Below are 22,389 nucleotides of genomic sequence, written 5' to 3'. Positions count from 1 at the left end.
ATCTCATTGTCAGGGAGCGCAAACGCTCTACAAAATTCATCTTGACCAATAAAATGTGGTTAATAAACGTTTTAAATTCATAAAGTCCAATTTAACTTAATTCCATCCCGAATGAGACGTTTCTGAAAGCTCTAATAAATCGAAACATGAATAGCCGAAAAAACACTTTAAAAACAGAGAGTGACAAAACCTAACTAAATACGAATGAAATAGCCGAAAAACATTTAAATACACAGAGCCACAAAAACGTGTAAGATCACCGAGAGTGAAAACCAAGTGAAAGGAAAAGTCATAGCAAAAACCATTTAGAAAAACTGTTCAAAACCTCGGCCGTGATTTCTAATACACGCCTGTGCCCTTCGATGTAGATTAAAACTTGTTGCTCCGGGTGGTTTCCGGGTCGGCTCCGGGTGGTTTCCGGGTGGTTTCCGGGTGGGCTCCGGGTCGGCTGCAGGTGGTTTCCGGGTCGGCTCCGGGTGGGTTCCGAGTCGGTTACGGGTGGGCTCCGGGCCGGGTCGGGTCAGGTCGGGTTAGATCTGGCACTTACTCCTGCAGCGCAGAATGGAGAGGACTTCATTCTCATCAACGAGCTGAATAAGAACAGGGTAAGGGGTCATAAGACCACGTAACACCAACAACATATGGCCACGAATCTTGTACCCTTGGATTCCTCCCGCAAAGACGCTTCTTCTGAGACAAAAAAATTGTAAGTACGTTGGTCTTTTCATTTTCGAGAAAATCACAAAAAACTGAAAAAACTCTTACTTCTGTAGATAACTTTCTTCAAAGGGGCTCTACGGCGATAATTCTTACGGCAATGGAATCCTTTTGTCCAGTTCTATAATCTAAACTACTTTTGGTTTGATCTCATTCGCATTTTGATTTTTGAAAATTTTCGAATTTTGGACCGGTCCAAGTCAGCACCGATTTGCACAGAAACTCGTTTATTATTGAAGATACGACAATGATTTTTGCACGGCTCAATTTCTCTCGTTCTCTTGATTAATTATCGATAAACTAATACAACCTAGGACCAATAGTTAATTTTGAGATTCCCTTTTTTTGACTCCCACGCCACCAAATGGCATCTGTGGCCGTAACTTTTCCAATTCCTGGATTCAACTCATCCTATCCATTAAATTAACCTCGATTTGGTTCGGATTCGCAACAAAAACTTTCTCGAAAAAACCATAAACTGTCAGCCGTTGCGTCCCGGTTTTCTTCTGGGCACTCTGCTCTCTTATTGGCCGGCGAATGAGCCGGCTCCGTTCGTGCCGCATTTGATTCCAACTCTCGGATAAATAGGTGACGTCGGCCGAAATCCATTCACTTTCGTCCACGCTCTAAACGTGTTCGTTTCATTCATTCCTCTCCCCTCCCTCTACAAAAAAGACTGCGGCTCCGTGAAAGCGAGCTGGACAAAAAGACGATGCCCTTCTTCGCACATAACTTTCTTCACAGCAGCCGCAGCACAATGATTCTTGTTTTAATGGAATCCTTTCGTCAAGTTCTATCACATAGACCACATTTAATTTGTACCGATTCACTTCTGGGGTGATTGAAAATTTTTCATTTTGCCCTATCCCAATAATTTTCGGTTTGCGCAGGAAAATTTTAAGAAACTAAAGAATAACATTTTTCTCTGATATTTTTTTTAAACTGGTCATAGAGCGATGATTCTTGGTTCAATGGAATCCTTTTGTCGAATTCTATCACGTAGACCACTTTTAGTTTGGACAGTGTGAATACACTGACGATGATTTGAAATTTTCGTATTTTGGACTTGTGCAAGTCAATCTCGGTTTACACACGATCTCGCTTATTACTGGAGATACAGGAATAATTAACGCTTATTATTGTTATTTTATTTATCCTGTCAAATGCATGCATGCATCTTTATTCAAATGTGATACATTTCTTAGAGATTTCATTATAATTGACATATTTTCCATTTTTTCAAATTTGGATATTTGCGGTTCAATTTTATTTTTAAATGCGCAGTATTTTTTCCTTTAACGTACACGTGGGATTATTACTATTTCCATCCACCCACGTGATACAGATTTGCATAATTCTTTAGATGTTAACATTTCGTGTTAAATCCACGCGTTGACATTAAAATAAAAGGAGCACAACATAGAAACTAATTTCTGCGGTTGGGGCCGTTCCTGCAGAATAATTCCCAGCTCGACGTGTACGGAAATTCCTGATGTCTAACTTCATTAAATAATTATATCGATCAATATATAATAACGTACCTACCATTCCAGGCACACCTCAATTGAGTATTATTATGCGATGGAAAGGAATTTTCTGTGGTATCTGTGACTCACAATCTAATGAGTTTAGATGTCGAATTTTTCTCGGTGAATTTTAATTTGACTGGGTACTGCCTGCTCACGCAGGAATTCGTGAAATGAAAAGCGGGTCTGTAAAATCATTTACATAATTTATTTATTTTTGTTATAGATAAATACTACATGATCTACTTAATTATATATAATATTGAGCATCCGTTAATATACAAGTAGGTGTCTAAGCGTTCAAGTAGCAGAATATTTTTTGTAATTTAAAGAATATCCGTTTAAGCTACACAAAATATTTGCCTTCTGCTAGTCAAACAACTCAGACGCGGTCGGGATACGCAACACAAATAACACTAATTATTATTAAGAGCCCGTGGGGTATATCAAATGGCTTATCAAAAAACGACACTTGAAAAAATGCTAATTACAAAAATTGTAAAAATTTCAGTTCAGTCATAATCAATAATATAAATAAGTATCTAGTCGAAAGTATACGTGTGCATCACTTGACATAAAATTTGTATGATTTTTTACCGTGCGAATTTCCACATGCACATGACGGGGACCCACCGAAGTCCCCACAAAAAGGCACAAAACCTAATCAAGTTACAACAGAGTAGAGTTCATTTTGGCACCCGAGAATGCGTTTAGTTTTAAAGTTCGAGACTATAATCAATTATAAAATTGTCTTATCACTTGCACAACACTGCTGACTCGTGCATTGTCACTACCCCTCTGGAGGGCTCATCTCCTCCTCCTCGACTCCGCCGCGGCAATCATCTGCCTGAGCATCGGCTCTGGGCTGCACGCCTTCGGATCGCATTTCATCTGACCGTCGCCGCCACATCTGCAACAAAACGTCATTAGTACCGAAACGGAAAATAAAGGGGTAGTAGGGACTTACGTGCAGTGCAGGCAAGGTCCGGAGGCCGACTTGATCTCTTCCCCTACGTTGTACGCCTTGTTCCGTATCTGGCATCCGCTCCTGATGGCCTTGCCCTTGTAGGCGTGGGACAAGAAGTGCGGGGGCAGCGTGGTGGTCGTTGTCGTGGTGGTCGTTGTTACGTTGACGGAAGTGGCCATGGAGACGGGGCATTCGTATCTAGGACAGCAGAAGCCTCGGATTGGTTCCTCGTGGCATCGCGGAATCGGCGGAGGACAGCTCTGCTGCAAGCAGATGATGTCGCTGCGGAAGCAGAAACAGAAGTCGCAAGGATCGTCGCGAGGTATCTGCTGGGCAGAGACGTAGACTTTGCCGCCGTAGCGGCAAGTTCCGGGACCGAAAGCGCTTTGGTCTTCTTCGCCGTAGTCTTCTTCGGGAGTTTGGTAGTCTGGTTCTTCGGGCACAGTGTGTTGGGGAGGTAGTGTTGTCGAGCTGGTGAGTACTGAAGACGGAGCGGAGGTGGAGAGTTCGCCTGCCATGCCCTTCTTGGTGCTTTCTTCTTCGGAAGGTCCGGACGTGAACGGTTTGCTTGTTTGTGTTGTGGTGACGGTGGGAGACGTGAATGCTTCTTCTGGTTTCCCTTCGAGGGCTGTTTGTGATGTTTCTTCGACGGGAGGTTCTTGGCCTTCGCCAGGAATCGCAGGTCGTGCTTGGGTCACTCCTTCAGTGGGAGGTTGAGTGGTAGGAACTTCGAACGATTTTTCAGTCGAGATTGCACTAACGTATTCAGTCACACCTTCTTCTGGTTTCTGCGCAGGAAGTTCTGTTGGTTTGGCTTCCATTTCACCGGCTGGTACAGTTGGTTGCTGAGTTACCCCTTCAGTAACTTGTTCTTCTCCCTTTCTTTGTGTAACTTCTACTGGTTTTAGCGTTGTGTGGTCGCCTTCACCAACACGCGATGGAATTTCAGTTGCCACTTCTGGCACTCCTTCTGTAGCTTGTCCTTCTGGTTTTTGAGTGCCTTGTTCAGGTGTTTCCGTCACATATTGTGCAGTAACAGTAACAACTGATTCTTGTTCTGTTACTGGCGCTTGTTTTTCTGTTCCTTCAGGAATTTCAGCTGCCGGAATACCGGTTGTAGCACCAGGAACAGTTTCAACAACTTCTCCTTCTGTTACACCAGGAGTGAGAGTAGTACCTTCGTATTCTGGTCGTGAAGTACTTGAAACGTGTTCTGGTTGCGGAGTACCTGGAACGTGTTCTGGTTGTTCAGAACTTGCAGCATGTTCTGGTACACCTGCAACAGTGCTGCCTTCAGGTACATAACCAAGAGTTGTGTGAGCAAATTCTTCTTCTGCTTCGGTGACTTCATCTTGAGCTGGGTGTTGTTCGGGTTCGTAAATAGGAGGAATGTAAATAAATGGTCTTTTTGTTGTAACTTTGGCTTCTTCAGACACGGCTTCAGCAGCAGTGGTACTTTCAGGAGTAATTTGAATAGACGGTTCACCTTCTTTTTCTGTGACTCCAACAGATTCAGACACACCATCAGAAGGAGTACTACCTTCAGGTAAATAACCAGGACGAAGTGTTGTAGCTTCTCCTTCTGGTTGCATCGTACCAGGAACATGTTCTGGAAGACCTTGAGATGGAGTAACTTTTTCACCTGTTTCGGTGACACCCTCGACAGCTTTTTCTGTAGGAACAATTTCTGTTGATGTTTCACCTGGTACAGTAACACCAGCCTTAGGAGGTTCAGTAACACCACCTTCTTCACTAACGACAGGTACATGTTCTGGAAGTGCTGTAGTACCTTCGGGTTCTCCGCCAGCAGTTTGTTCAGGTTTGGTGGCAGATTCGGTAATACCACCTTCTTCACTAACGGCAGGTACGTGTTCTGGAAGTACTGTGGTACCTTCGGGTTCTGTGCTGGGAACTTGTTCAGGTTTGGTGGCAGGTTCAGTAATGCCACCTTCTTCACTAACACCAGGTATGTGTTCTGGAAGTGCCGTAGTACCTTCGGGTTGTTCTGCGCCAGGAACTTGTTCAGGTTTGATACCACCGTCTTCACTGACACCAGGTACATGTTCTGGAAGTGCTGTAGTACCTTCTGGTTCTGCGCCGGGAACTTGTTCAGGTTTGGTGCCAGGTTCAGTAACGCCTTCTTCACTAACACCTGGTACGTGTTCTGGAAGTGCTGTGGTACCTTCGGGTTCTGCGCCGGGAACTTGTTCAGGTTTGGTGGCAGGTTCAGTAATGCCACCTTCTTCACCAACACCAGGTATGTGTTCTGGAAGTGCCGTAGTACCTTCGGGTTGTTCTGCGCCGGGCACTTGTTCAGGTTTAGTGGAAGATTGAGTAATACCACCGTCTTCACTGACACCAGGTACGTGTTCTGGAAGTGCTGTAGTACCTTCGGGTTCTGCGCCGGGAACTTGTTCAGGTTTGGTGCCAGGTTCAGTAACGCCACCTTCTTCACTAACACCAGGTACGTGTTCTGGAAGTGCCGTAGTTCCTTCGGGTTCAGCACCGGGAACTTGTTCTGGTTTGGTGGTAGGTTCAGTAACAATACCTTCTTCACTAACACCAGGTACGTGTTCTGGAAGTGCTGTAGTACCTTCGGGTTCTTCGCCGGGAACGTGTTCAGGTTTGATGGCGGATTCAGTAACAACACCTTCTTCACTAACACCAGGTACATATTCTGGAAGTACCGTAGTACCTTCGGATTCTGTGCCGGGAATTTGTTCAAGTTTGGTGGCAGGTTCAGTAACAACACCTTCTTCACTAACACCAGGTACGTGTTCTGGAAGTGCCGTAGTACCTTCGGGCTCTGCGCCGGAAACTTGTTCAGGTTTGGTGGCTGGTTCAGTAACAACACCTTCAATAACACCCGGTACGTGTTCTGGAAGTGCTGTAGTACCTTCAGGTTCTGCGCCAGGAACGTGTTCAGGTTTGGTGGCAGGTTCAGTAATGCCACCTTCTTCACTAATACCAGGTACTTGTTCTGGAAGTGCCGTAGTACCTTCGGGTTGTTCTGCGCCGGGAACTTGTTCAGGTTTAGTGGCAGATTCTGTAATACCACCTTCTTCACCCATGTCGGGCACAATCTCTGGATGTGCGGTTGTACCTTCGATTCCTTCTCCAGGAATATGTTTAGAAGGTTCAGTGACTGCAGGTTTAGCGGTTTCAATAATGTCAGTTGTTTCACTGATGGCGGGTACATGTTCTGGAACTGCAGTTGTGACATCACCGTCGTGAGGTTCACTAATGTCAGGCTGAATACGTTCACCACCTTCTTCTTCACCAAATGCAGGCTTGGGGTGATAAACGTGTTCGGTTGAAACTTCAGGTTCACCACTGGGAACATGTTCAGTTGGTTTGCCTTCTTTACTTGGAACGGTTTCGGTGACTTCTGGACCTGCGGTCGTGGATTCGTCATGGGTTGGTAACTGACCTTCTTCTGGTTTTTCAGTAACGTGACTAATGCTCTCGGGCATTTTTGCTGTGGCGCTTGGTTCTGTAATAGTGGCCAAGATTCCACCTTCTGTCCCTTGTTCTGGAAGTTTTCCTTCTGTTACCATTTCTGTTGGTAATGTAGTTCCTTCTGGACGTTCGTCGATTACGTGATGTTCAGTCATATGTTCTTCTGGTTTATATTCTGTAGATGTTTCCTCATGAGGAGCAGCTCCTTCATCGAAATGAGGTTCTTGTTCTTTCATTCCTTCAGTTACTGGTATTTCAGGTTCTTTAGGACTTGGTGCTCCTGTTACGGATTCGGGGCCTTCTTTCTCAGCGTCAGTTACCGCCTCTTCAGTAACACCTTCTGGAACAATTGGTTTTTCTGGTTCTCCACTTTCAGTCGGCATTACTTCCTTGACACCTTCACCTTCAGTGACTTCTTCTGGGATGTGTTCTTTTACTCCTTCTGTAGTCAACTTGTGTTCTTCCTCACCTGGTACTGTTGTAAACTCAGGAACAACAACCTCAACTGCTTCAGTACCTGTTTCGGTGACACCTTCCGTGACGCCAACTTTAACACCTTCAGTTACAATTTCTGGAGTTGTTTCTGGTACACTTGGTAGTTTAACTCCTTCCGTGGCCGCTTCTGGAATACTTTCGGTTATGTGTTCTCCTGGTACTCCTTCGGTCACATGTACTGGACTTTCTTTTTCAGCTTCAGTTGCAATTTCTGGAATTTCTTCTGGTTTTGTCGTAACACCTTCAGTTGCTACTTCAGAAACTTCACCAGGTTTCATAGTAATACCTTCGGTAGCATGTTCTTTAGTTACGTCGGTCGCAGTTTCTGGACCTTCAACCTTAACACCTTCTGTGATCTGTTCAGGTACAGCAGGCTGTCTTTCAGTTACACTTTCAGGCTGAGACGGAACTTCAGCCTCTGTTACAACTTCTGTAACATCAGGAAGAACTTCGCTGGCAATATCGCCCGGATGTGTAACCATTTCTTCCTTTTCTGGTACTTCCGTTGAAACAGGTTCTCCAGGGAATTTACTTGGAATAACAGTATGTGGGGCCTTCTCAGCTTCAGCAGAAGTAACAGGAAGCTCAGCAACTGTGTGATCTTCTATCTCATTTTCAGCTTCGTCGGGTATCTGTGGATGACCTTCATCATGTTCGATACCTTCAGGATGTTCAGTAACATGAGTTTCTGGTTCGCCCTCGACTTCGGTGCCTGGTTTCAATGTGGTACCTTCCTGTCCAATTTCTGTTACAGGTTGTAGTTCTGGTTGTTCTTGACCAATTTCTGTCGCTGGTTGTGGTTCCAAATGTTTTTCAGTAACTTGTTCTGGAGCAATTTCTGTCACTGGTTTTGGTTCCAAATGCTTCTCAGTACTTTGTTCTTGTCCGACCTCTGTTACTGAAACCTCCGTGCTTCCTTCTTGGATTGTTGGTACCGTATCAATTTCACCTTCTGCTGACGTGATAACTTCTACTGGCATTTCAGTATGGGCAGGGACATGTTCTGCAGGTTTAGTAATTGTGACATAACCTTCAGTTGCGGCTCCTTCTGGAAGTTTGGTAGTTTGTTCGGGAACGTGTCCTTCAGGTACATGTGGTACATATGGGACGTGCTCTTCTGGTAATACATATTCTGGTAGTTCTGTTTCTTCACGAGCAGATACGGTCGTACCTTCAGGTCTAACAGTACCTTCTTCGCTTGGAATTATAATGTCCACTCCAATCGAACCTGGTACTGTTTCCTTGGTAGTAGTTTCCATTTTGTGACTGTCCGATTCCATACTAGTTACTCCGGGTATAGCTGCAAAAGCAAAAAAAAAATAAATTAAAATCTGTCAGCTGGGATCAATTGTAAAGTACTTACCGCAACTATATGTTGGACAACAGCTGTCTGGACCTTGGTAAACAGGCATACAGTGTTGTAAGTTTGATGGTGGTGGAGTACAAGTGACAGATTCACATTGCAAAATAGAACTGACGCATTTACAAGAGACTTGACAATGGTTAATTGGAGGAACATTGGAATTGTTCTTGTAAGTTTGTCCATCAACTAAACAACTACCTTCGCCAGGTACTCCACGTTCCCCTTCTTCTTCTTCTTCTTCTCCTTCTTCAGCAGCAGGATGTCCTAAATCATCGTGAGCATGAGGATACAGCGGTTCCTCTGTAACTTCTTGAGGCTGTACTCTTTCCGTGTAAGCGTAGGTAGTACCTTCACCATGCTCAATAATGTTTGTCGTTACTGCTTCGTCTGGTTTTATTTCAGTCGGTTTCTCACTGTGTTCTTCAGATGGTACTTGAGGAATTGCTGGTGTGACCTGTTCTGGTATTTCTGTTTCTTTTTCTTCACCAGTTGGTTGTTGTTTTTCAGTGACTTGCTGAAGATCTTCTGGCATCTTTGTACTAATGTCTTCCCCGGATCCTTCTGTTACATGTGGGAATTCTGTACTCTTGCCTTCTTCTTGTTCCGGTACATATTTAACAGTGGTTCCTTCACCTTCTCCGCCCGGCACTCGTTCAGTTGATTCTTTAGTGACACTTTCTTCCGTTTGTCCCTCAAGTGCTGGTGATGGTTTCATTGTAGCTTCTTGTGGTTTCTCTGCTTCACCAGGAGTGAGAGTTGCCGTTTCACCACTTTCAGTTTGTCCCTCAGGTACGTGTGGTACTGTTTTTTCTGTTTCTTGTTCAGGAACTTCAGGTAGATGATCATGTTCAACAGGATATTGATCAGGAATTTCTCCTTCCACAGGTGTCGGTTCCTCAGCGTATTTTGTTGTCTCGTCGAGCTTACTTTCTGTGATATACTCTGGCTTTTCTGAAATTTGACCTTCAGTAACTTGTGGTTCCCTCGGATGTTCCGTCGTTTGACCCTCTTCTGGTACATGTTCCTTCGGTAATTCTGTTGTTTGACCTTCTTGAGGTACTTCCGTAGGTTTACCTTCTTCCGCTTCTCCTACTGTCACATGTGCTTGAGGTAATTCAGTAACTTTACCTTCTTCAACCGCACCTTCTGTTATATATTCTTCTGGTAGTTTAGTAACTGGTGCTTCTGTCATATACTCTTGTGGTGGTTTCGTACCCTCACCTCCAATTTCTGGAGTTGCAGTGATGTGTTCCTTTGGCAGTTCAGTACCTTCGTGTGCTTGGTCTTTAGTCACGTGTTCGAAAGGTGATTCAGTTGCCTCACCACCCAGGACTGGAACTTGGGTTATGTGTTCCTTTGGTATTTCACCCTCCAGTGGTTTGTCAGTGAATTGTTCTTGCGGCAATTCAGTACCCTGTTCTTGTGGTGCCCCAGTACCTTGTTCAGAAGGTAATTCAGTTCCTTCTTCAGCGGTTACTGGACCTCCAGTGATATGTTCTTTCGGCAATTCTGTTCCTTCTTCACTTGTTACCGGACCTTGTGTAATATGTTCTTTCGGCAATTCTGTTCCTTCTTCACCTGTTATCGGACCTTGTGTAATATGTTCTTTCGGCAATTCTGTTCCTTCTTCACCTGTTATCGGACCTTGTGTAATATGTTCTTTCGGCAATTCTGTTCCTTCTTCACCTGTTATCGGACCTTGAGTAATATGTTCTTTCGGCAATTCTGTTCCTTCTTCTACTGGTTTTTCAGTTATCTCATGTGGTTGTTCCGTACCTTGAGCAACATATTCATGTGTCACATGTTCTGGTGGCAATTTAGTTTCTCCTTCACCAGCAATTACGCCTTCAGTAACGTGTTCATCCGGTAATTTAGTACCCTCTCCAGTCGTTTGTTCCTGAGGTAATTCAGTACCTTCTCCTCCCATCTCTGGTGCAAATGTGACATGTTCTTTCGGTAATTCAGTTCCTTTTTCTTCTTCTTTTGGTCCTTCAGTACCTTCTTCTACCATGGGCACTTGAGTCAAGTGTTCTCCAGGTATTTGTTCTTTTTCTTGTTCTTTCGGCAACCCAGTGCTTTCATCTTCTGTTATTGGGGCTTGTGTCATGTGTTCTTTAGGTAATTCAGTTCCTTCAGCTTTTTCTTCTTCCTTCGGTAATTCAGTACTTTCTTCTTCCGTAACAGGTAATTGTGTCATGTGTTCTTTAGGTATTTCTTCTTGTTCTTTCGGTAATTCGGTACTTTCTTCGTCTGTAACTGGCAATTGTGTCATGTGTTCTTTAGGCACTTCTCCTTCTTGTTCTTTTGGTAATTCAGTGCTTTCTGCCTCTGAAATTGGTACTTGTGTCACATGTCCTTCAGGTAACTCGGTACCTTCTCCCTCTATATGATCTTTAGGCAACTCAGTGTCCGTTTCCGCTTGTGTTGGTTGTTCAGTAATCTCACCTTCTGTTACTGGAATGTTTGTAACGTGTTCTTTCGGTAACTCAGTTTCTTGACCTTGAGTTACGTGTTCTCCTGGCAATTCAGTAATTTCTGGTACGTGTTTATGTGGCAATTCGGTACCTTCCTCCGGACCTTGTTCAGTACTTTCGTCAACCACAATTGGTTCTTGTGGCATTTCAGTACTCTTTTCTCCTGCTTCGGTCACGTGTTGTTGTGGCAGTTCGGTACTTTCACCTTCTGTTACACCAGTTTGCGGTAATTCGGCTTTACTAGTTTGTGCCTCCGTTACTCGAGGCATTTCGGTAGCTTTTCCTTCCTCAGCTGCACCTTCAGTAACGTATTGCGGTATCTCTGTTATTTCACCTTGTCCTTCCTCTCCTTTAGGTACATGGTCAGACGGTATTTTGCTGATTTCATGTACTTCTTCAGTAACTGGAACTTGTGGTATTTCTGTAACTTCACCTTCTTCAACTTGTCCTTGAGTGATTGCTTCGTGTGGAATTTCCGTTACTTCGCCTTGTTGACGTTCAGTACCTTCTGCTTCCATTTCGTGTGGTAGACCGGTACCAATTTCAGGTGCCGTTTCCGTAATATGTCCAACGACATGTGGAAGTTCTGTAGTACCGTGACCCATTGCAGCGGTCACATCTTTTGGTACTTCCGTTTCTTTACCTTGTTCGGCTGCCGGTTCAGTCAGATGTTTTTCTGGCACTTCTTCTTCACCCTCTTCACCTTCATCGATCGGGACGTGTTGTGGTGCTTCCAGATCACCTTCAGTGATACCTTCCGTTTCAGTTTCCGGCTTTTGTGGCAATTCAGTGACCACACCTTCACTCTCCGTTACATGTACTTGTGGTCCTTCAGTTTGTTGACCTTCAGTAGGTTGCTGTTCTGTAACGTGCACTGGTTGTTGCGGGACTATGGTACCTTCGCCTTCTGTCACTCCAGGTGTTTCTGTAACTTTAGCTTCAGTTTCTGTCACGTGAGGTTCTTCGCCAGAACCAGCTTCGTGTTCTTGGGTCGGATATTCGGTTTCTTCAGGATGCACGATTTCGTCGTGCTCTGGAACGTGCGGTCCTGCCGTCACAATTTCGTGCTCTTCTGGAATCTCGTTAACTTCTTGGTCAGGAATTTCGACTTCGGGTTTCACAGTTGCGGGAATGTCTTCCGGTTGTTCGGTGACTTGTTCTTGTGAAATCGGTTTTTCTGTTTCTTGCACGGCGCCTTCGGTGACGTGAGCTGCTTCGTCGAACAGTGGCGTTACTCCTGATTTGACTGGTTCTTCGTGATCTTCCTTTTCGGGTGATTCAGGAAGTTGACCGGGTTGTTCCTTCTCAGCTTCGACAGGTAGTATTGTAACAGGTTCTTGTGCGACTTCTCCTTCTTTGCCGACTGATGGAACGGTAGATTCTTCACCGGGCGGTGATGTAATCTCGATTGGTTGTTCTGTCTGAGATGAGGTCACACCTTCTTCTTCTTCGGGTTTCAATTCGACTGAAGGTTGAGTTGTTGCGATTTCGTCGAAGCCTGCAGATGGAGGAGTCGTGTAAGAATAGCCTGTGGTCAGTTCTTCTTCGATCATGTGTTCGCATTCGTAATTGTCGGGACAACATTGTCCTTCTTTTGGTGGTAATGCGGTACAGTTGACTTTGTCGAGTGGTGTGGGGCTGCATTCTTGTACGGCGCAGACTATGTCGCCTCTCATGCAGTAACAGTGTTCGCAGGGTTTGTCTTTTATGACGAGAGCACCGTCGGCGTAGATTTCGTTGTTGTGGATGCAATCAACAGGTCCTGCTAGAGTGGTTGTTGGTGTTTCTGTCGTTGTGGTAATCAGTCGTCTGGTTGTGGTTTCGAGAAGGTTGTAATCTGGGTGTTCTGAAATTTCTGGTACTTTAGAGGGTGACTCTAGAGATTTCGATCGTGCCTTACCGCAATCGTACCGAACTGGACAACATACACCTTCTTGATAAACTGGTTTACATCCTTCGACTTTGAGTGTGCATTCCTGCATGACACAAGCCGTTTTGTTCCTGATGCAGTAACAGAGTTCGCACGGTTTGTTCGGATCTGATGGTACTCTGGCACCGTCAGAGTAGAAAAGACCGTCGATGGAGCAACCGTAAGCGTCTAGATGTCCGAGTGCGGTGGAAGATTGGGTGGTTGATGATGTCAAAAGTTGCACCGGTACTGGAAATGAGATCGTTAGTTCTGTTGGTCGACTTCGTGATGGTGGAAGTACCTTCGGGGCAAGTTATAACAGGACAGCACTGATCCGCTCTTTTCTCGACTTTACAGTCTTGACCGATCGCCTTGGTGAACGGGCATACTCTGAGATAGCACATGAGCATCCTGTTATGGCAAGTACAATTCAGACATGGTTCGTTCGTGATTATCCTGTCTCCTTCGTCGTAATGCTGGAAGTTGTAGTAGCAGCCGGTCGAATCGGCGACCGGATAATATTCGATATCTGTCATGTCGTGTTCGTTCAACGGGGCTGCAAGGAGAAAAATTGGGTTAAGCGCTGGGAAAAAAAAATGTGGACCAGTATTCCACGGCGCACAGGTCAGTGACAAAATCAAGGCCGAAATAGGAGCGGTCCGAGCGATCCTCCGCATAGTAAATACGCGACGACAAGTCGCATACATAATTACTTGACTCACACTCGAAGTCTACTGTAAATAGGTGCGAATATTTGCATAGACGATTAAATCGGCCACCTGTACACAAACAAAGGCAGTACCGTGCAGTACCTGGATGAGTCGGACAGGTCCGGCGACTTTCACACGTAATGACTTCCTAATTTCGGTCGTTTAACAGAACAGGTGAGTCGGAATGGTCATTTCCAGTTCCTCAAACTGGAACCCGGTCGACGAACTCCCCAAACGGGGGAAGTACCGAAAAGCGAATTGTGCACCGACGCCGAAGGAGCATTCCATTTACGCGTAGCGTAATGAGAGTGGAGGTAATGAACTTCTTGCACGCGTTAGTACCGATCGTACTGACTTGTGAAGTCTGCATAACGAGTTTGTATGGATGTTTCCATCGAGGAGGCGAACGTCCTGGTGCGATATCCGCCGGGAGGGTCGATCTGTCATCGTTTGGCCGTCGTCGTCGACAGGTCGTACCGGCCGTAACTGTAAATCCGGTTACATAATCACGATCCGCGCATACATCGCGTCATTTTCGAATGCAGAATGTATGCATGGAAACCGGACGAAAGGCGGCGGCCTGTGCGGCCTCGCCGGCGTGGGAGCAGCAGTACCGACAGACGTCCGAGGAGACTGCTTGGGAGGTCAAGACGCGAACCTCGACTCCAGCCGATTCGGTTTTACACACGCCTCGTAAAAACTGTGTTTTATTAGTGCCCAACGTAATTACACACCGGATCGGGTTACCGCCGCCACACGAAAAACACCGCAAATCGACCCATTAACACCGCAGACGTTCCCGACGGCGGTGGTACTCGGCTGACAGTCGCGCATACCATCGTCCATTTGAATAAAACATCACGCGAATATCCCCGCTGGATGTGTTCCAATGGAGTTCGAGAAATTGCGGTTCTTAAAATTGTCCCCCATTCGGATTCACCGCACGCTCCCTCCATTGAATATGCAACGCCGGTAGACGGTATTACATCTGTTACATATGTCGACGACGTAATTTACTAGTCCACATACCTGCCAAACACTAACCTCGAAAAGAAATCGCCGCGTTCTAGTTCATAGCAGAGCCAAGAAGAATTTTAACAGCCTTGAAGCAGACCAAGCGACATGACTGTTGACCCCCGGAGACGGCATTGTTTGCATGATGCGCTTTTTTGCCGACCATCCGACGAGCAAACACCGTCGTCTGGGCCTCCATTCATTTGCTTAATTGCATACGCAAGGTCGTCGCGACACCTCTTTATTTACGTAATCGCATCACCGCGGACGTCATTCATCTCCGACCGAATTCAACCCCACGCAATCTCACCCACAAGAAGTTTTCGTTAGCAACCGAACGGGTAAACAACCTCCGACCCACGAAAACTTCGTCCACCGATCTAAAGAGAAACCGATGAATTATCGCGACCTGTCAAAACATCAACCCCACAGGTCTAACGACCTCGGAAGTTCGATGAGAAACTGTACCGAAGCAGAAGAGCAATACACTAAAAAGCGAAGGAACGGTATTTATTGATCGTGTTTGTCTTGGACAAGAAACCGTATCTCGGGTTCTTGTTTGTCTAATGACAAAGCGACAGTTTCGGAATGATGTGGGTACCATTTTTGAGGTCACCGATTTGCAATGCTGCCAGATATGCACTGGAAAGTTCAAATAGTTAGGAAGAAAATGGAATTTAGAAAATATTAAGATAATGAGAAATAATCTGGAACTTCCTTTTTACACATTTAAATACTGTCGTTTAATCGTGAACAAATGAAGCCAACAATTTTCAAAAAATTTGACGATACATATATATTTTTCCAACATCATCCAACAATAGGGGAGTAAAATAATTATAAAGAAATTTAAAATTGAGACTAATTTTCATAAGCGATGTTGGAAAAAATAGTATACACAATTCGTGATGAAAGTGCGATTTTTCAACTCGTAATACTATCCTCACTCGCTGGCGCTCGAGAGTATATCATGTATTGCTCGTTGAAAAATCAGGCACTTTCATCACTAGTGTAATATACCTACTATTTTGTACTTATATTTTTATTTGTCATGCCTAAGGATAGAAAATAGAATATTACGTTATGAGGAGCAAAAATGAAATTTTATGGGCTGAGGCTGGTAGTTTGGCTTTCAATATGTCAGATTCAGAAACGAATTTGTTAAATTTTGACTTAGGAATTTCAAATTATTTAGCTAGTTTAGCTGCCGCTCGTCAACGGAGGTAATAACTTTATCTGCCGCTCGTTAGCTCGTCAAATGCCATGGCAATGAAGTGACACTTTAACCTTATTATTATATTAATCCAGCAGAAGAATTGAAGAAAAAAATATTTTCTGAGCCACTTCACCATAAATACAAATTTAGTTTCTTCTTTTTCTAGTCAAGTTATTTCACTTTTATTCTCCTATTTATTTATTTTTTTCATCAAGTATAACAGTTTTAAATCAAATTTAATTTCTTATGTTTGTATCCCGTCTTAAATATTTATTTAAATAATTGTCTCGTGTTTATTTGTACAGTAAACTAACGGTAATTATTCTAACGTGGATTTGGTTTTCACACTTTGGAGCAAACTTAGCTAAAAATATTGTTTTGAAATTTTATTCTTTGAGGTTTTAATTTATTAATTTTAATTCTCTATTAATTTATTCACCTGCAACGATGTGGTAATCGATGAATAAGAGAATTTGGCTTGTTTTAATTGGTTACACGGAGGAATGGATATAATCGCAATTTAATAATCGTTATTAAAACAGGAAAAAGAAATGTGTTGTACGACATTGAGGAAACCTCGAATCATCGCAAAACAAAGCCAAGTTTTGGCGTAAATAAGACATTAAATCGCCTTAGCAAAAATAATAGACGCTAATTAAACTGTTATAAAAAATAGATTCGAAGCATCTTGTGTGGATATTAATGAAAACGGCAAATAAACATTTAAATTTAATTACAGGTATAACTGTTCAAATAGTTCACCTTGATCTTTGCTGTTCTTTTGTGTTATAGTAGCTGTCATAATTATTCTCTGAAACTACGGACTACACAGTGCGAAACCGTTAAACAGGTACACCGAGTGTCATTGTTTTCCTTTCGCCGAAAGCAAAATTGCACAGTCGCCCGTTACAACATCGGAGGAAGTGTAAATTTATCCCCGATATCTGAATTGGATCGATGGATTTGTCGTGTTCGAAGGGAGAACAAGCGTGCTCCTTCAGACGCGTCGGGGGTTCGGTTTTAGTGTTTGCTTTGAGCGGGAAGGGCACTTTTAAAAATTGAATTGTTCGATTTACGGCGGTGGTGGCGGCGACACCACCCTCGGATCCGGCGTTTGATGCAATTACCGCAGCTCGTCGGCTCGAAAACTGCGGTGCAGATCAAAGACGTCCTCGCTCCGGTCTATTTTAAACCATTTTAGTCGGAGCTAATGAAAAGTCACTTACCGGCTACGGCTGTTTGGGGTACCAAGAGGGCGATAAGTAGGACCAGGGCCGGACCCGGCTCGAACAGTTGAGTCCACGCCGTCATGGCGCGTCCTGCAAACAAGAAAAAAAATCATTTTCAAGTGGCGTTCGTTGCTCCCGAGGAACGCTCGTTCCTCCGTGGATGATCGCGATTTCATAGTCGACTTTTTTGGCGCAAGGTGGGGTCTTTGACACCGAGACGGCTCCCGGAGCGGCTCCGGGATCGCTCCGCTGATCCGGGGCTTAATCGCAGGAAGCGAAATTGCCTCCGAAGGCTGAGTTTTGTTGCAGTCGGTGGGTTCGTATTGCATTTTAATGACGGCGAGGCTCCTCGCCGACAATTATGTCTATCCAGTTCAATTTGAAGAAATTGTCGGGCGATTATCCGTAATTAGGTCCGACTTCCGAATTTCGGATAATTGGTCGAGGTAATTGTCTCTTCGAGCCGATGGTGATTAGCTCTTCCCCGGTAATATCTCTGTTTGCTCGGAAATTTTACTCCGTAACCAGTTGGGCAAACTGGCCGTGGGCCGGCGACACCGTTTTTCCCATGACGCCTTATTTACCTTCCGAGCAAATGTTTGCCCGATCGAACCCCGAAGGGTCAGCTCTGCAAAAGCTTCTTCGCACGTGGGAACGCGACTCAAGGCCAGCCATCACCGTTACCGCATTCTGCGCGCCGCGACCGGCGTCTTCTCGGAAACGGCGGCCCCGGAGACCTGCACAGGAGGAGAGGATCCGGCCGCTCCGGAAGAATCGCGATCCGGTCGTACCGTTTCCACGGTCTGCTCCCGCGGAGCTATATTTACCTCTGCAACCTGTTCGCTCGATGTCAATGACTCGCAGCAAAAAACTTAATGATTCATCAAGGAAAACGAGCGAATTACTCAACAACAAGAACTGTGTCATTAACGGACGAATTTTCCGGGAGCTCCGGGAGCGGAGGCCGGAGCGCGGATTTTTGCAGAAACTTGCAGGACCGGTTCGACCGATCGGAGTGACTCCACGTTCGGCTGAGTACAGTTAGCGTAAGTTATAGGGCCATTATGGTAAAATTATTGTCCGGAAGGTTAGTGTGCCAATGAAACTGGACAGTCGCGATTTGGCTCCGGGGACCGGTCCCGTTGGTCCGACACCCACCGCGACCCCGGGACCGATTGATACGGACCGAGTACAAACAATTGCTAAAATAAATATGTGAGGGGTGGTGGCCGCGTACCTGGACCGATAGCCGTGGGAACCAGATAATGTTTGGAGACTAACACGGGGATGCAAAGTACGTCGGCAAACAGGCGGCGGTTGGCAAAGAGACGGCCGGCTTGCCCCGGAACGCCATCCAGATTTACAAGAAAAAATTTTTTACCCGTCACTGCAATCCTCACTGCACTGCACCAACACACTGCCACAGAGCGACTTACCTCTCGTTGGTCTGTTGAGTGGAAGAACGAAATAGTCCGCACTGGATCGTGTCTTTGTGGTCGTTCGCGATTCGTGTCCAGGAGGTCGACACCAAGAAGATCGAGCGGACAACGGACCGACCAGAAGTGAACTCATGCGAAGCTGCGCGCCGCAACTTTAAATAGTCGTCGGGGCGGGGGAATTGCTGCTCTTGGGCAACGAGTCTCTGGCGCTTTTGCTGCCGTGTGTGATTGGTTAGCCCCAGGGTAGAGAAGAAGCACGGCGGAATGCACGACGCCGACGGCCAACAAGGCAACCCTCGCAGGACAACGCGATCGATTCGTTCACAACACTCTACCATTCCTCCACCTGGAGTTGCACGACTTCGGGAGTCGACAAATTCAACCCCGAGGGCACAAATTCGCACCGACGTTACCTACCTCAACAGGAATCGAAACCTGCGAATTCCTAACACATTCTTTTTTTTTCGGCTAACTGTAGTTTCCGAGTGCGGAGTGAAGATGATGGTTGAAGATTATTATTGCAGCATTTACTCATGGAAAGGCGTAAATGGATCATCAACAACGGAAAATTTCCGAAAGAGACGAGCGAATAAATTGCGATGCATCACAACCTGGAGAATTCGAAGGGGAATTCTCGAGAATGAGCAAGTGGTGAGAGAAAAACCTTATCGAGATTCTCGAGAATTATGAGGCAAATTTGACACATAATGCGCGCCATAACAATGAACAATTACCAGGCTGGAGGAATTTCCATTAAAAATATAAATAGACGTGCTTAAAAAGTGCACCAGAATTGCGGAAACCGATAAAAACAATTGTCGATAACGGTTAAATTATCAGAGTCGTGGAGAATTTTAAACAGTGACATATAATTTAACAGTTAAGAGCCGGTCGATTTTCATCGCGGCACCGCAGATCGTCGGAGGAATCTGTGCGGAACGGGCGAATCCGGCCCTTCCTCCTGGAAGTGTGAAAAAGAACCAGGTTCCCACTCGACAATCGGTATGCGTCCGTCTAATTGCGTGTTTGCTCGTCGTAATTCACTCAAAAGTGAACGAGTAAACAATGTTTAACATAAAATGAGCATCATCAATATTTGTCCGTTTAGACACCGAATAATTACGTAAACGGGATCGGGTAGCACCGTCTCCGATTCATGCGTTACATACCAGTGATTGACAGAAACTTCAACGTCCGAACAGGGCACCAGCTCGCTCTCTTCACACAAAAATACGAGACGACGACGCCGTCCGCGGATGCTGACGCAACAGACTAGCGTCGCGACGCTGGACCGGCGGAGGCGCAGTCCCGAAGAGCGCGCGCGCTCCACCCTCGACCTACCCCTACACGTCTGGTGCGACACGTTCCATATCGAACCATCTCGCTGGCAATTATCGCCCAAAACAAATGTGACTCACTCTCTCGCAAAAATTTCACTCCCCCAAGGGCGATCCGCGCCCCTACGATCACACAATAACATCCCCGGATCCACGGACGCATCAATTCGCAAACGCTGCGACTAAACTGTCGGGATGCTGGTGCTCTGGAGCGCGGCAGGGTTCCGTTTTGGGACCCCACATTTGAAATACTAATTGTTTGAAACGTATTTGCAACAACAGTTGGGTAGTTTGGTGTCAGGGGTAGCGCTTTAAAGGTGATGTTGCGTCATAACTTTGCGAAATGTGTTGGAGGGTGAGGGGTCGAGTCGGGCGACAAAATTCGTGAAATAGCTGTGCACATGTGAGATTGGTTCGGTAATTACGCGTGCGGCCGAAAGGGAAACCGCATGGCTGACGCTTGCAAACACTTTCACCGTCTCCATTTCTTGTCGGTGGTTAAAGAGGCCAAGAGCGACGGCCAAGTTCAAGTCGGGGTTGGAACATGTGCGGCGGCCATCTGCGTAGGGCCCGCATGCGGCCAGGACCGGGCCGGCCCCGCGATCTGGGATTTATCCGATTCTGGCGAAAAACGACGGAAGGATGGATTTTCGAGGAACGGGTTGCGTCCGAGAATGCGGTTTCACACGATATGTTGGTCAGAATAACTGTGAAACGCATTACGGACGCGGTTTATAGTTAAAACGATAATATTACGTATTAAGGCCGAGATTAATGGGCACGGACGGGGTAATAAGTTGGGAATAAATCGAAGTTCGGAAGGCGGAACTTTGCCAGATTGCGTTTAATGGCGCAGCATGACAGTCATTTTCATTGCAGTTAGACTGCAATCATAGCTTTTGGAAAAATGAGCAATAGTGTTAAAACAACCGATCAGTGCCAGTTACAAGACAAATTTTTCAATTGTTTCATTGCCAACAAACTCGGTCGCGAGAGTCCAAAAACGCACCACGAAATCTTCCAATTGGCGTTGAAGAGTCGATGGTGAACGGTGCGTTCACTCGTGCAGTCATTTTCGAGATACAGGCTGTACTTGTTTTGTCATTTTCGAACCGCAACCGACCTCACGAGAAATCTGATCCTTCGAAATAACGCAAACATTTTGGTCCTTCGAGCCGGATATTAATAGCAAGACAGTAGAAAACAGTACATCTCGAGAAATCTGGTCTTTCGAGATAACGCGAAAAGGATTCTTCAATGACTTTTTTTTTATTTCATTGTTTAAACTTCTGACTAATCTCAGAACTGGTTTAGTAAATTTTCCTATATTGTGGGTGTTTGGTCCAGTTTTTGTGGAATCTGACCCATCGTGCGGGGTCCGGCCCTGGCCAGCGTACAGATGTTCATTGACGAATTTCGGTTGTGGGGTCCCAAATCCAATACTGGTAGCGTACACGATTAGGTAAAATTTCTTCGACAATGGGGTTGGGGTGATTAATGTTGGTCGCTTTGAATCGGGAGATTTAAGTGAAGTAATTTATTCCGTCGGGATGCAGCGACAAGGTGTACAAGCGGCGATAAAACCGATTCATGCGGCTTTAACATGAAGATCGTCAAAGTACTGTTAGACAACACTTTTGTTCCCACATCGTGTTTTAGACGTCGCGTGGGCCAACGCCATTTCCGACGCCTCATCCAGGCGAAATCGATCGCACGCCACTGGACACTTTTCCTTCTTCAATTACCACGTGCACGTGGGTGTCGGTTTGTCGAAGGAGCGGTTTTCCCATGCACTCGATGGTAAAAAATTAATTTGCAATCGAGCGGGAGCAAAAAATGTGCACGTACTAAGGCCCACAGACTAATTTAAAATTTCAGCTCGGATGCTGCGTACGTTCTTTTTGACATGTAAGCCGCTCGACGTCGCGGTGTTTCTTTTTGTGGATGTTCTTAATTTGGTGTGTCGGCAGCATGTGCATGCGGGCATGTTATAATTTGTGAAGGAAATTAAGCGCTGCCGGTCCTCCGAAGGTTCAGACGGTTTTTCCCGAAACCGTGCCCCCAGGAAATCTGATATTAGCATCCCGCCTCCGTCTGCGCGGCCCCCGATTTGGCATGGCGCGAACGCCGCGGCTGTCATGCGAAATGCATCGCACACACCAGACTGGGGCCTGAATTTTGATGCGCCCCCATAAACTTTGCTCGGGTTTCTTGATTGTAGTGGGTACGGCTCTGGCGCGAAATTTTTGTTGCCGCCGCCGCTTCGTGGAACAATTAGAGGCTGGGGGACACGTGGCTGCACTCTCGAATTCTTCGATTTACGAGCGGTGACAGTTTGGTGCTAGACCGGAGTGAATAACGGGGGTCGCGTGACGCAACCCCGCGGTATTCCGTTTTGCAAAGTGCGGCGGCAGTTTTTCCGGCGGACCTTGAGCAACGAATTCGAACTTTGCGCTCGGTTTCGATAAACAAATCGAAACCCACATCACGAATTTCAAATCCGTGGAATTCGTTTCGCGCAAACTGTAAAAATC

The 22,389-nt window shown here is 45.6% G+C and overlaps 1 protein-coding gene across 1 annotated transcript; it reads right to left on the bottom strand.

The window, feature by feature from the left end:
- Nucleotides 1-2,430: 2,430 nt before the first annotated feature.
- Nucleotides 2,431-18,681, bottom strand: tnc (tenectin). Its single transcript, XM_069043522.1, has 7 exons — nucleotides 18,516-18,681; nucleotides 17,077-17,169; nucleotides 13,212-13,466; nucleotides 12,902-13,159; nucleotides 8,528-12,847; nucleotides 3,211-8,464; nucleotides 2,431-3,153 (listed from the first exon to the last, which is right to left on the bottom strand). The coding sequence occupies exons 1-7, from the start codon at nucleotides 18,649-18,651 to the stop codon at nucleotides 3,051-3,053; spliced, it is 10,419 nt and encodes a 3,472-aa protein (XP_068899623.1). The 5' UTR covers nucleotides 18,652-18,681; the 3' UTR covers nucleotides 2,431-3,050.
- Nucleotides 18,682-22,389: the final 3,708 nt, after the last annotated feature.

Source organism: Tenebrio molitor, chromosome 3 (assembly GCF_963966145.1).
Source record: "Tenebrio molitor chromosome 3, icTenMoli1.1, whole genome shotgun sequence".
NCBI classification, from domain to species: Eukaryota; Metazoa; Arthropoda; class Insecta; order Coleoptera; family Tenebrionidae; genus Tenebrio; species Tenebrio molitor.
Note: the sequence above shows the minus strand (reverse complement) of the source record. Positions and strands in the feature narration are given on the sequence as shown.

Coding starts and splice junctions, on each gene's coding strand:
- tnc (XM_069043522.1), bottom strand. CDS start 18,651: ATGAGTTCACTTCTGGTCGGTCCGTTGTCCGCTCGATCTTCTTGGTGT. Junction 17,170..18,515: donor ACTCAACAGACCAACGAGAG/GTAAGTCGCTCT, acceptor TCTTGTTTGCAG/GACGCGCCATGACGGCGTGG. Junction 12,848..12,901: donor TCCAGTTCGGTACGATTGCG/GTAAGGCACGAT, acceptor CAGAAATTTCAG/AACACCCAGATTACAACCTT.